The following is a 15,586-nucleotide window of genomic DNA, read 5'->3' on the forward strand; positions in this document are numbered from 1 at the left end:
GATCCAAACCATAGCTGACCACATGGGAATCCAGTGCCTCAACCATTTTGCCACCAGGTGAGCCTCCACCCCGTTTTTTTCTATAGCGCCAAGGACTTGACATTAAGAGTGAGTGATTTGTTATACCAACTTTGTATTTTGTTTACATCCTTACCTGCATCACTTTCCATTTTACCTCAGGCTTGACTGTCTTGAATTGTATCCCCTCCTCACCGTAAAGCTTCTGCAAGTAAACGTGCCTTTAAGCTTTGTTTTCTAGGGGACTAAAGCTATGACAGTTGGTCAGTTTCGGAACCCTTTACCCATCTTTGTGCCACTGTAACATTCTCTAATTATTAAAATTTTATTTATCTAGCTTTTATTCTTCAATATTATCTTGGCTGTTGTGTTTTCCTCATAATGTCATGTGAATGTTTCGGTCATCTTATTACATTTAGTGGATAGAATGTTGTTGGTGATTCCACTGAGCTGCCACTGAATTTGAAGATACAATCTGGAGAAAATTACATGATTTTAAAAATAATTATTTTATTTATTATTATTATTATTTTAAATTGCTATAGGGCACATGCATTCACCAGAGAGAGATGAGAGAGAGAAAGAGAGAAAGATAACCAACAGGAGAAAGAGAAAGGGAAACCAGCTGCCAGGTCTGGGACTTGAATCGCAGTTGAACATGGGTGAGTCCAGTGCCTTAATCACTGCTCCACCTTCTGGCCCCGGAAATTACATAATTTTTAGGAAGGCTTTATCCAGTAACTTGTGTCACCCTCTAGTTTTTTTCTGGGTATTTTTCATGTTCCTCATAAAATTATCCATTTAGTTTTTTTTTTTTCAAAAGTTGCTCATATCTTTATAAAAATGTACTCCCTCTTAGCTTATTTCATTTGCTGTTTTTGAGAACAATGTTTTAAAAGAAATTCTAGGATTTTTTTCTTAACTGGATACTCATGTATGGGACCTTAGATTCACTATCTTTATTGTTAAAGAAAATATTTCTTGAGAGAGAAAGAGCGATGAAATGCCCTTGACAGAGTCTCATCATGTTGCCGTCTTCCCGCTCCAGCCTCCAGTCAGTCAGGGTCACTGGAGTACTCAGACATACCAGGCGTGTTCAGCTTGGCCTGGAACTTGCACCCAACCCTCCAGCTTTGTGCGGCAGCACCCTACTTTCTATCACAGCTGGTCCTCTGCTCTCTTTTTCAAGTAAAATGGTTGCTAACGTATCTTCTTCTACAACTTATCTTCTGCTCAACAATTTGAATGTATTACTCCATTATGCTATATGATTTATTTATTTATTAAAGTTTATTTCTTAGAGAGAGAGAGAGAGAGACAGAGAGACAGGAACATCCAACAGGATTCCTACTCCATGATATAACCTATGTCTCAGCCAGCCCGGACTGTGGGGATGTGTGTGCATGCCCAGTGTACTCAGGGGGCCCCTGAAATGTGAGCCCAGGACTGGTCCCGTGAGAGTTTACTTACACCACTGTGCTACCACGTGGTCCTTATATAGTATGTTGATATTTACAATAATTCTGTTTACCTTCTGATTGCTATTCTTTTGGAGGTAATTTTAAAGAAAATTTCCGGATCTTGCATGTTAATATGTGGAGGATACAGACAACAATATATGTAGAAGTGAATTTGCTTATTTTATTTTTTTAAAATGATGAATAATAATTCTGCACATTTATTGGGTACAATAGGGTACAATATGGTGTGTATATGTATATATATATATATAATATAACATGACTATGTATATTTTATATATAATATAAAATTATTATATTAAGCTAATTAACACATTTATTGTCTCATATACTTACCATTCTTTTTATAGTGAGACTATTTAAAATCTATTCTTTTAGCAGTTTTGAAATATACAGTGCATTATTATCAAATATTGTTAAAACTTTGTAAAATAGATTTCAAAAACATTTTCCAATGAAAACTTCGTACCCTTTGGTCAACATCTCTGCATTATTTTTGCCACATGTTTTACATCTTTTTTGTAAAGAGAATTCTATTAGAACACAACCATGCTCATTTGTTTACACATTGTTTATGGCTGATTTTGCATTACAGTGATACACATGAATTGTGACAGAGATCAGATGACCTAAAAAAGCAAATTTACTTTTTCATTCATTAAGGAGAAGTTTAATGACTCTTATTCTAATTTATTATTTTTTCTTTACTCATTATTCAGTTTTCAGTTTAATTCACCAGATGATGTTTAACATTTAATGATTTTTAGAAATTTCTAAATTATCTATTTTTATATCTATTATTGTACCACCTCTATATGTTTTTCTCTTCTAATTCAAATAACATGTTTTATTCGAGTCAGAGCAAAAAAGAACTCACTGCAACAGAAGCAAAACATCTATGCTTTAGAGATTATACTGACCTCTCGCCTTCTATTTGGTTTTCCACTAGATAGTGAGCAATGGAAGTGACAACCAGATTGACTTGGAATGAAGAAAGGAGTCTGCAAAAGCTACTCGGAAATGTCTCCTTGACTCTTCTTTATAAGTCTACGGTTCATGGATGTAGCACAGAAGATGCGGATCAGAGATGCACGGATCAGGGATCCATTCTAATAATGATTTATCTGTCTGATGCTATTTTTGGTGTCTTTATGCTTGGAAATTATCCTAAATTAAATAATTCTGGAAAGCCAAATTCTTCCTTCTGTTTTTCACTTACAGAGAAGAATAATATAATTGAAACATCATTTTTAAAAGTAAATTTTGTACCAAAAATTAGTGGTAAAGAACCGGTAATCTTTTCACTGGATTCAGATACCTTTTCCATAGTTCCAGACAAAAGTACACATAATATACAATTTAACTTAAAGGAGAAATTAAGAGTAGCAAATTCTTCAAGAGCTACATATTTGGAATGTGAAATTTTTCGAGTTGAAGGTACATTAACTTAGATAATTCTATATTCTACCTTCTGGTTCTAGTCTTTGTATTTGGTAGGTTATAATTGATCTGTAATAAAGAGGATAAATAAAAGGAACAAATAGATTTTATGCCACCTGATACTCTGATAAATTACAAAATGAAACCTAGAAGGCATAAAATTTATGAAGTTATTACCCATAAGGAAAAGCCGTTTTGAGCAAAGTAAGCAGAGCAATAAATGTGTGCGCATGTAGAGATGGGGAAGACGGAGAAGAGAGACAGAGAAAGTGACCTTCTAATCAGATTTTATCTGTTTAGATACTTGACTCAAAAGTAAGTCTTCAGATCTCTAGATATTTCTAGAGTTTCCAGAGAGAGTTTATGTGCAGAGAAAATGTTCTCTTTTTTACTTTTCATTGTGTTGTCAACTTTAATTCCTAATTAAACAGTTCAGTCTTAATTATAGTTATCCAAGCAGACTAAATGTTGTATTAGGAGGTAAATTCGGCCACATTTACTAGACAAGCTTAAAAACATTTGATCCTGTGTTTTTTTTCCCCCTAGGAATTATGGTTGATCCAAGCTACATACCAAGGATAATGAGAGTCACACCGTAAGTTAGGTTCTTGGACTAGTTGTTACTCATTTCATTTAGACTAATTATGTAAGGTGTTCTGATAATGGCATAATAAGATAGATAAACATATTTGGAATGATAAAAACTGAGGTATGCTATTATTAACATAAAATGTCCAGGGTGTTTTAGAGCAACAGCAATAACAAAATCACTTCCGACTGTGAAATGTTTAAAATTCATCTGAAAATAATTGACAAGTTTGACTTCATATTTTACTTTTGACTGGTTAGAGTCAATGTTTTTTAGATAGTCTGGAGAATATTTTAGATAATTCTTCTTGATCCTTTTCTTGAGAATATAGCTTTTAGGGAATCTCAGTAAATGTTTAAGAAAAAAGATCTCTTTACTTAATTTATAGATAGATAGCTATATTGCATATATTTTATTTTTGTTCCTTTTTTTTTAGTGAGAGAGATTTTTTCTTTTAAATTCTGAGAGAGATTTTTTTGCTATAAAGCATGGGCACTAGCTGGAGAGACAGAGACAGAAAGTGAGAAATTACTTCCCAGGGGTGATGGCCACCCTGCAATCCTTTCTCCGCCATCCTCCTCTCTAGATTTTGGGCACCCATGCACATGCACCCATCGTGAGTTTTAAGCTGCCAGGTCCAGGACTCGAATGGTGGGCGACTACGTGGGTGTCCAGCAATATAACCTTGATGCCATCTACTGGTCTCTTGGTTTATCTTGAATATATTTTTGGTAGAAATAATAAATAATAATTATTCTTCAGTGTTATTGATACTTACCAGATTTCTTTTTTTTTTTTCTAAGAGAGGTTAATCACCTCTCTGGTGGATGACCAGGCCACAGTCCTTTCTCCTCCATTCTTCTCGTGGGATCTTGGGTATGCACACACACGCACTTAGTGTGAGTTTTAAGATGCTGGGTCTGGGACTTGAATCAAGGTTGACTATGTGGGAGTCCAATGATGTAACCATTATGCCATCTGCTGGTCTTGATGCTTACTAGATTTCTAAGGCTAATAGTTAACAATGGTTTGGTTGCTAGTTGATAGATATAAATAAATGCATTTTCTTCAAGCATGAAATACATAACCTCAGACGTTTTCAAATAGTATTATGGAAAAAAAAACTACTATGAAAATAATAGTAAAAATTAAAACTTATAGTAAGAGAGAAGAAAAAGAAACTTCCATGCAAATTGTACTGTTCTTTATGTAGTTTGGCTGTTGCATTTCATTACTGCATTTTAACAGGCACAGAAATAAGCTTCTATCAGAACTCCGAGCCTACAAACCTCATGCAGACATGGTTTCCAAAATTCGTATTCTCTTGCTGGGGCCAGTTGGGTCTGGAAAATCCAGCTTTTTCAATTCAGTGAAGTCTATTTTTCAAGGACATGTGACTCGCCAAGCCATAGTCGGGTCTGATAGTACCAGCATTACTGAACAGGTGAGTTATTTCAGGATTCCTGAAGATTTTGTTTTATAAATTATAATCTTAGCTTTATTAATTCCTTTGCCATTTTCTCTAAAAACTGATCTACTTACAATCAATTAAATGCTAAGGCAAATGTAAAACAATAATAAAAGATGAATCCGAATTGCCTTCACTACGTTATATTATACAGAGAAGTGTTTTTTTTCTTTTAAAAAAAATTGATGGGTATAGAAAAACAGTTATATGAAAAATGCTTTTGGATATTTGTGATATATATACAACATTCTCTCCTACTCTCCCTCCCCCTCCCCTTTAAGGTTTTTGCCCTAGAGCATGAGACAGAGACAGGGAAAGTGAGAAATCATGGTCCACCCTCCCCTCCCCCACCCAATGGACACACCACAGTCCCTCTCCCCCATTCTCCTCTGGAATTTTGAACATGAATTCACATGCAACAGGCGTGATTTTCAAGCCACCAGGTTCAGGATTTGAACCATAGTCAACCGTATGGGAGTCCAGTGGCTTAACACCCATACCACCTGCTGGCCCTCAATATATATAAAACATTTTAAAAACTCTAGAAATGTTTATCTATCACATTTGTCATTCATTTTCTACTGACATGGTTTTATCCAGATTGAAATGATTTTTTTCTTTCTTGTAATAAAACAATGAAAATTATGTAAGTAATGCAATAATTTTCCATTTTATAAAATTATTCTATAAAAATAGTTATGGTAATCAAAAAAGTGATTTATTTTGTTGGGGCAAACCTTAAAGGATAAATTTATCAATGCTCCTACACAGCCTCTCTTATTTACAAATGAATGTATTTAAGGAAATAAATACTAATACAGATTTCTTTATTCTGAAGTTCTACAAGATAAAGCACAACATATATCTAAAAACATTCTTCTGGTTTATGGTTGTCAATACTATGTGATCAAACAAAAATAATAAAGGAAATGAAGGAAAATTTAATAGTCAGGTTGTTTTATTCTATGACTACTATAACTTAATATAGTTATCATCTGAAGAAAGATATGCTATGCATTGTCAATGCAAAATTAGCATAAAACAGTCAGTTTATTTTAGTTTTTGTGTCATATTCAATAACTCAAAGCATTTTCTAGGACTTTCAAGAGTCACATCTTGTTTCTTGTTGGCCAGATTCTATCCTATTAGTGACTTAATTTTGATTTATCAGCTTAGTCTTAGCAGCCAAGGAAAGATAATTCAACAAAAAGTCAATTCAATCCCTGGCTAATCATACACTTTCCAGCATCAACTCAATAACAGCCCTGGATTTTTAAATTCTTTGTACTATGATCTGAATGTTTTTGTTCTCCCAGAATTCATATGTTCATAATACCAATGTGATGGTATTAAGAGCTTGGTCCTTTGGAATATAATTAGGTCCTGAGGACCTTATCTTCATGAATGAGGTTAATGTCTTTATAAAAGATACTTGAGGGAGTTTGTCTCTTTCTGTCATGTGAGGAAGCTGCAAGAATAAACCATCTATGTAGCAGAAAACCCTCACCATATGCAACATTTCAGAGTGTGAGTTATCACTTCACCACCATGGTTGCTGGCCTAAACTCAACTTTTCAGTGTACATAGTTTTAATATTCTGGGTGATGTAATGGGAAGTGCAATAAGGTATCTTTAATGCATATAAAAGTGCAGCCATTGTATTTAGAAAAGCACTGGTGCAACTAGGTTGTGAGTTGTACTCTTAAAGGTAACATCATTTTTACTTGACTGGACAACTGACAGATTTGCTTATTCATACTTGGATATTTGGTAGAATAATTTTTTTTTCTGAAAATGCACAAGATGAGCCTACCACTCCAAGGGAAACAAATTGACAGTATTATTGTTAATGATCAAATTTGAGTGTTTAAGAAAAAAATTAGAACTTTTGGAAACTTTCATTCGCCACTCTGATCTAGAAAAAGTATAATTTATATAGACTTATCTGATGAGGTTACTGGTGATATTAACAACTGTTATATTTTATTATTATTGAATGATGTGTTGACATTTGGAAGATCTGTGTAACTCAGTGAATGATGTCTTCAAATGGACAATGTAGCAGGTTATAAAATTGTACATAGGCGGGACTAGCAGGTGATGTAGTGGTTAAGGTGCTAGACTCCCACATGACTGGCCATGGTTCAAGTCTCATACTAGAGGCTTGAAACTCATGCCAGGCATATGTGTGTGAAAGTCCAAAATCCTGATAAGAGAACGGAGGAGATGAATATGTTGAATATTATATGATGAATATGTTTATTTCCCTCATTTGATCATTGTCTAAATGGGTTTTTTAGATGTTTATTTCATTTATATTTATTCTTGTTTACTTTTGCAAATGCATGTTTTTTTACTTTTGCAAATACATAATGTTTTTATTTTATATTTTTAAATTTACATTTGATTGTTATAAATCACTATGGCATACAATATGGTTTTTCAAAGCATGCATTCGGTGTGTGATCAAATCAGGGATATTACTATATACATTGTTTTCAACAAAGAACTTTACATTCTTGCATTTAAGTGTTTTGGTGGGCCCTTCCTAACTACTTCACAATCCACACCTCCTGCCATATAGTCTCTAACATGTATGCTTTTTCCCCCTATTATTATGTCTTCAAATTTTTCGATTTCTACCATAGAGTGTAGACATACAGTATATATTATGTGAAGATATTGTGAGAACATACGGTGTTTGTTTTTCATAGAATGGTTTATTTCACTTAGCATTAAGTCATCTAGATTCATCTACTTTGCACTGAATGACAGTCTCATTGTTTTTTAAGACTGAGTAGTATTCCATAGTGTACATGTGTCACATTTTAAAAATCTAGTCATCAGTTTTTGGGTACTTAGATTGATTCCATGACTTTGCAATTGTGAATAATGCTGCAATAAACATGGATATGCAAATGTCTTTCTAACTATGTGTTTTCTTGCCCTTTGGGTAAATTAAGGAGTGGGATTATTGGTTTATGTGGTAGTTTTATTTTAAATTTTTAAGGAAGCTCCATATAGTGTTCCACAGTGACTGTACTAATTTACATTCCCACCAGCAATGCAGGAGGGTTTCTTTTCACCACAGCCTCACTCATCAACCTTTTGTTGTTGTTGGGATTTTTTTTTTTTAATCATTCTTTCTCTCTCTCTCTCTCTTTTTGGTAAAAGCCATTCCAACTGGGATTAAGTAGTATCTCATTGTGGTTTTTATTTGTATTTTCTTATGATAAGTGACACTGAAAAAGCTTTTCATATGATTTTTGGCCATTTGTATGTTTTTGAGAGTTGTTTGTTCAGCTCATTTGCTCAGGTTTTTTTTTAGAATTATTTATGTAATTTTATTAATTATTATTATTTTAATTTGCTATAGGGTTTATGTGCTTACCAGAAAGAGACACAGAGAGAGAGAAAGTCAGAAAGCAAGCCTTCAGGTTCAGAACTCAAACCATGGTCAGTCACGTGGTAGTCCAGCACCCAACCACCATGCTACCTGCTGGTCTCATCATTGGCTCAGTTTTAAATTGGATAGTAAGTTTTCTGCAATTGAGCTACATGAGTTCTCTATATAATCTAGTTATCAAACCCTTATCAGAGCCATGGTTTGCAATTATTTTTCGCATTATGTAAGTTGTTTCTTTAAGTATTGTTTCCTTAGCTTTGCAGAAGTTTTTTAGCTTGATGTAATCACACTTGTCTATTTTTGGGATTGTTGTCTACATTTTAAGGGTCTTATTAAAGATAGCTTTGCCTATTTCAATGTCTCAAGTGTTTTTCACTATCAGTTTTATGTAGTTTGAGGGTTTTAAATTTAGACCTTTGATCCATTTGAGTTGATTTTTGTTACTAGTAAGAGATAGAGATCTGGTTTTATTTATTCTGTAGATGAATATCCAATTTTGTTGAAAAGGCTTTTTCTCCCTCCATTGTATTATCTTACATACTTTGTCAAAAAATCAGTTGCCTGTATGTTACAGGGTTTATTTCTGGATTTTCTATTCTGTGCCATTAGTTCATGAGTCTGTTTTTGGGCCAGTACCAGGCTATTTCATTTATCACAGCTCTGTAATATACTTGAGGTCAGGTAGTGAGTATTTTTTTTTTGGCAATATGAAGTGTTTTACAATTCCAGATAAATTTTATGATTGTTTTTCCTATTTCTGTGAAGAATGCCACTGGTAGTTTCATCAGACTCACATAGAATTTGTAAATTAATTTAGGTAGAATTGGTATTTTAATTAAATTGATTTTTCCAATCCAAGAACAAGGCATGTGTTTCCATGTATTTGTATCATGTTTAATTTCATTTTTAAATATTTTATAGTTTTCATTGCAGAAGTCTTTCACTTCTTTGATTAGGTTTACTCCGAAATTTTTTCTGTTGTAAATAGAATTACTTTTTTCAATTCTGTCTCAATTTATTCATTATTGTTGTATAAAAATAGTTATAGATTTTTAAAATTGATTTTGTATCCTGTCATTTTGTTAAAGTCATTTATCACTTTAGAAGTTTTTTCCCCCTTTTGGGTTTTCTATGTATATAATGTTGTTGTCTACAAATGGAAATATTTTCACTCTTCAAATATTTCATATTTGAATGCCTTTTATTTTTCTTTCTTTGTCTGATTTAATTGGTAATAATTTCAATACAAATGTGGAAAAGGAGTGGAGAAAGTGGAAAACCTCTCTTCTTTCCAGTTTTTGGAAAAAAACTTTCAGCCTTTCTGCATTCCATATGATGTTAGCTAGGGATTTTGTTGAGAAATAAAACTTCTAGACCTATTTTGTTGAGTCTTAATCATGAAAGGATGTTGTATTTAATCAAACTCTCTGCATCAATATATATGATCATATGGTATTTGCTTTTCCTTCTGTTAATGTACTGTATTACATTTATTATTTTTCATTTGTTGAACCATAGTCACATCCCTGGAAAAATCCTACTTGGTCATGATGTATAATCTTTTCAGCATGTTATTAGGTTCAATTTGCCAGTATTTCGGTGAAGATTTCTGCATCATTAGCCATTAAAGATATTGGTCTGTAGTTTTCTTTTTTTGTTGTTATGTCCATGTCTGCTTTTGGTATCAAGGTGATGAAGGCATCATAGAATGAGTTTAGAAGAACTTCTTCCATTTGGATTTTTTTTTTTTTTTTTGGAGAGGTTTTTGCTATAGGGAGCGTGCACTCGCCAGACAGAGAGAGAGAGAGAGACAGAGAGACAGAAAGTGAGAAATCACCCCTCAGGGGGGATGGCCACACCACAATCCCTTCTCCTCCATTCTCCTCTTGGGATCTTGGGCACACACGCACACGCACCCGGTGTGAGTTTTAAGCCACCAGGTCTGGGATGCGAACCATGGTCGACTATGTGGGAATCCAGCGACATAGCCATTACGCTAACTGCTGATCCCCTATTTGGATCTTTTGAAATAGTTTGAAAAGTAATTCGTTAAAAGTTTTGTAGAATTCAAAAGTGAAGCCATCAGGACCTAGGCTTTTCCTTGCTGGGGCACTATTTATTACTATTTTAAAAATGTAATTGCTTACTATTGGTCTGTTCAAACTTTCTTTTTCCTCCTTATTCAATCTAGGAATATTGTGTGTGTCCAGAAATTTTCCTATTTCATCTAAGTTTTCTAGTTGTTGGCATTAAGTCACAGATAGTAATTTCTTGTGATCTTTTATATTTGTATTTCTGTTGCATCTGTTGCACTATTGCCCATTTAATTACTGATTTTATTATCTGGTTTCTTTCTCTGTTTTTCTTGGTTAGTGTAGTTAGTGGTCTGTCAATTTTATTTATCTTCTCAAAGAACCAGATTTTTGTTTCATTGATTTTATTGTATAGTTCCTTTATTCTCTATTTTATTGATTAATGCTCTAATCTTTATTATTATTTTTCTTTTAGCGCTATTGCATTTTTTTTTGATGTTGCTGATTTTCCAAATCCTTAAGATGCTTTCCATTTTTTTTTTCCTTGTAAGTGCTAATTGCTATAAACATCTCTCTTAAAGTTGCTTTTATTATTCCCCACAGATTATGGGATGTTGTGTCTTGGTTGTCACTTTTCCCAAGGAATTTTAAAATTTCAGTCTTAATTTATTCAGTAGTTTTGATATCATTAAGAAGTAAATTATTTAGTTTCCATGCATTTGTGTATTTTCAAAGTCTCTTAGTTATTTGTTTCAAATTTAATTATATTGTGGTCAGTAAATATGCTAGCTATAGTATCTATAATTTAAATTTGTAACGACTTGTTTAGTGTCCTATTATGTAGTCAATCTTTTAAAATGTTCCATGTGGGGCTGAGAAAAATATGTATTTAGTAGTTGTTGGGTAAAATGTTCTTTAAATGTCTATCAGGTCCATTTGGTTTATAGTATCATTTATTTCCTGCTTCTCTTTGCTTATTTTCTGTCTAGATCACCCTTCCAGGGGTGTCAGTAGGGTGTTGAAATCTTCAGTTAGTGTGTTGCAGTCTGTCTCTCTCTTTAAGTCCACAAATCTTTCATTTCTCTATTTGGGTGCTCCAGTATTTGGTGCATAATTTGTTATGTCTCCTTGGTAATTAATTTCTTTAGTGCTATGTAGTGTCTTTCTTTGTTCTTTTTACAGTTATTATCTTCAGGTCTATTTTCTCAGATAACAATGTTGTGGTTCCACTCTCTTTTTGGTTTCTGTCATAAAATGCCTTTCCCAGTCCTTGACTTTTGATTTATGTTTGTCTTTATCACTGAGGTGTGTTTCTTGTAAGCAGCATATAGAATCCTCCTGTTTATTTATCATTCTGCCAATCTGTTATTTTTAATTGAGGATTAATCTATAACCATTTAATGTTATTATCAAAACATGTAGACTTGTCCCTGTCAATTTTTTTAGTAATTTTATTAGCTGTTTTGTGTTTTAAAAAACCACACTATATTTCACAAGATGTACAACTATTATACGCTAATAAGAAATTGTAATAGAATTAGTAAAAGTGAGTTATAATGTGAGTTTTGATGCATTATTAATAAAAAATATTCATAATTATCTGAAAGCTATTAAATTAAATATGCCTTCCTTTTCCTATTATATGTGTGAGATTTTCTTTATATAATTCAACTAAACTTTTCACATCAAATTAAAGGCCGATATGAGAATCCAGATGTCTTTATGAATCCAGACATTAAAGAAATTGTAAAAAGTATTTCAATGCCATTCTCTAAGTCTTTTTTTTAAAAAAAACTTTCATTTTTTGAAATAAAAAGATAGTTTAGGTTGATTTATAACAGGTTCATAATTGTATTTATTTTTGATTATTCAAAAAATTTAATTTTTTTAGTTTTAGCTTCTCCTATGTTAATATCCGTAGATATAATCCACATAAATAACTTACCTTTGACATCCTCACAATAATTTAAGAACTTAAAGGGGTCTAGGGACCTAAATGTTTGCTTTTAAAACTATTTCAAACCCTTAACCAGTGTTATTCTTTCTATTGTCTTATCTTGAATGCTAATTAAGTAATAAACCTTTATACTTGATTTTTGAAAATAGTATAGAACATATTCTGTGAAAGATGGAAAGTATGGCACATTTCTGCCCTTTGTGCTGTGTGACTCCATGGGACTGGATGAGACAGAGGGAGAAGGACTGTGCATGGATGACATACCTCACATCTTAAGAGGCCATGTGCCAGACAGGTATCAGGTAAGATTTCTCCAATATCCAGGACATTTCAAGTCATTTTCATCAGTAGTTTTCATTATATTTTTACCCATACGGCAATTTTAACTGCTTTAATGTGACTCCAACATCAGTTGACACTGCTATACTTTAAATGAACATATATTCATATAAGAAAAATAGAATGACTGCTGTTCTTTTCTGTAACACTGAGGAATAAAACCAAAGGGCAGAATTCTATTCACCCAAGTTTCAGGAAAATGTCAGGGAGATATGTTTATGTCTCTCTTTGCAGGGATGCAAACTAATAAGAAAGTAGTAGTTTAATTTCTTATACTTTTTGATCACATAAATATTGGGACAATTAACTTTCTGTTGAAGTTTGATATATCATTTGTGCTTAGGCTTCACTACTAAATACCTAAATCCAAACGTCGGCTATGCCACTAGTTACATGTGTACTCATAAGCAAGTTAAATATCTGTTTCTTAAGTCTTATTTATTTATTTTTTTCGTGCGTGCAATGCAAGTGTTAATAGTTCCCATCTCGTAGTATGGCTAGAAGAGTAAATTAGATGATACCCTCTAAATTCTCAAGAAGTTAATCATTATTATAACTTTCTGTTAGGTATTGGATATCAATACAATCAGTTTATCAATTAAACAGTGACCTTCTATATCTCCCAATATTACTTGACTAGAAACCTTACCTATGTGACCATTTATTCATTTAAAAATAACATATTGAAATTTATGCCAGACACTGAGCTAGTTAATAAAAATACATAGTTGAATGAGAACACAATTTTTTTTTTTGAGAGGTTTTTGCTATAGGGTGCGTGCTCTCGCCAGAGAGACAGAGAGAGAGAAAGTGAGAAATCAACCCCCTGGGGGAGGATGGCCATGCAGCAATCCCTTCTCCTCCATTCTTCTCTCAGGATCTTGGGCATGCATGCACATGCGCCTGGCATGAGTTTTAAGCCACCAGGTCCAGGACTTGAACCGTGGTCCACTACATGAGAGTTCAGCGACACAACCATTACACTAACTGCTGTTCCCGAGAACACAATTCTTATCCTCAGGAAGCTCATAGTTGGGGGGAAAATGAGACAGAAAGATATATACAGGGAGGTTGAACAGGACAGAGAGATGAGAGCAATCATGATACTGACACCCTCATTTTCATTGTAAGAACTCAGTCAATTAAGTACAACATTGACATATATGATTTAAAAGCTACACATTTCTAAACTTATCTAAGTTTTCTAAGTGTTTTTCTTAATCTCATATGATTGTCTTATAGAAAGATACTAGCTTGAAAGTTGGCATTTTTTTGTTTTATTTCAGTTTATCTTTTGCAAAATTTTAAGAAATTAATAGTATTTTAGCTTAAATGACATTTTCAATATATCTCTCTTCTTCCTTTACTTTCTATTAGTCCTTTTAAGTATGCAAAATGCTTAGAGCAGTCTTAAATGGTAGATAACAAATATTAATGGTACCTATTTTGGAGACTGGAATTAGAGATTAAATTTTAAAAGTCTCTGTACCTTCTTTCAATCTTTAGTGTGGAGAACTATCATTTTATCAAAGGAATGAAGTTGAAGTTCTATTTTAAAAATACATGTATACATATAGTATACAATATGCAATCTATAATACATGTATAATGTAATATATAATACAATAGAGATAATATGTTATATTATATATATAACATTATATATACAATGACATTATGTTTATGGTAGAAAGCAAGTATGGAAGGGGTGTTACTAACTAATCTGCCTTAGGAGAAGCTGAGTGGAGGGAAAAGAGGGAAAGTTTCAGGTTGAAGTTAGTGGTGGTGGTATTTGAAACATGAATTGTGTTTTAAGGAATTGAGAATTCTAAAGGCTACTTTATGTTTCCATAACAGTTTAATCCCCATAAACCAATTACACCCAAGCATCCTAACTTCATCACCTCTCCATCACTGAAGGACAGGATTCACTGTGTGGCTTACGTTTTAGACATCAACTCTATTAATAATCTCTCATCTAAAATGGTGGCCAAGCTCAAACAAGTTCACAAAGAAGTATTGAACTGTGGTGAGTTTTATTGTACTTATAAAATCTTTTTTTTTTTAAGTAATTGTTGATTCATAGAAAGTTGCAAAGTGTACAGAAAGGTCCTATATACCCAATTTCCTGAGCTTTGGGTTGGAAACAATAGCAAGTAGAGGTCATTCACAGACTTGACTGATAAAGATCCTAAATCCTAGTCTTCAGATCTTAAAGAATAGACTGGCTGGGGTTTTCTTATTTTGTATTATAACAAAGATTTTTTTTCCTGATACTGTCTATTCCCTCACCATTCTTACCCCTGACAACTGCTAATATCTTTTCAATTTCCATAATTTAGTAACTTTGAGAATGTTATATAAATGGAGTAATACTGTATTGCTACTGTTTGGCACTGAAGTTTTGACTTGGACTTACATCTTTCGTGGTCTATCTAAGACATTGTGGTAACAATTGTTCAGTTTCTTTCTTTCAGTAGTATTCCATGGTATATATAAACCATAGTTTATTTAACCATTCTCTATCAAAGGATATTTTGATTGTTCCCAGATTTTAACTATTGCAAATAAAGCTCTTAGAAACATTAGTATACTGGTTTCATGTGAACATGAGTTTTCAGCCCTTTGGGATGGCGTCAGAAAGGTGATTGCTGGGTCATATGGCAAGTATATGCTTGGCTTTAAAGAAATCCCCAAACCACTCTCCCACAAGCTCTGTACCATTTTACATCCCCATTACCAGTATGTGAGACATCCAGATTTTCTGTACTCTCACTGGTATTTAATATTGTTGCTGTTTAAAATTTTAGCATTCCATATCTATTAGAAGAATTATATCTCATTATGGTTTTAAT

At 33.0% G+C, this 15,586-nt stretch overlaps 1 protein-coding gene across 2 annotated transcripts in view; it reads left to right on the forward strand.

Annotated features, from left to right (window-relative positions):
• The window catches only part of LOC102488629 (interferon-induced protein 44), a 39,214-nt gene that overhangs the window by 2,424 nt on the left and 21,204 nt on the right, over window positions 1-15,586 (forward strand). The window contains exons 2-6 of one of the 2 annotated variants that reach the window (XM_027770878.1): window positions 2,449-2,936; window positions 3,486-3,534; window positions 4,777-4,972; window positions 12,542-12,694; window positions 14,589-14,760. In XM_027770878.1, the coding sequence (XP_027626679.1) occupies window positions 2,459-2,936; window positions 3,486-3,534; window positions 4,777-4,972; window positions 12,542-12,694; window positions 14,589-14,760 (1,048 nt within the window). In that variant the 5' untranslated portion in view covers window positions 2,449-2,458. The remainder of the gene's footprint in view (window positions 1-2,448; window positions 2,937-3,485; window positions 3,535-4,776; window positions 4,973-12,541; window positions 12,695-14,588; window positions 14,761-15,586) is intronic. The other variant, XM_027770879.1, reaches the window with a different exon arrangement.

The sequence above is a fragment of the Tupaia chinensis genome, unplaced genomic scaffold (assembly GCF_000334495.1).
Source record: "Tupaia chinensis unplaced genomic scaffold, TupChi_1.0 Scaffold000164_1, whole genome shotgun sequence".
Classification (NCBI taxonomy): Eukaryota; Metazoa; Chordata; class Mammalia; order Scandentia; family Tupaiidae; genus Tupaia; species Tupaia belangeri.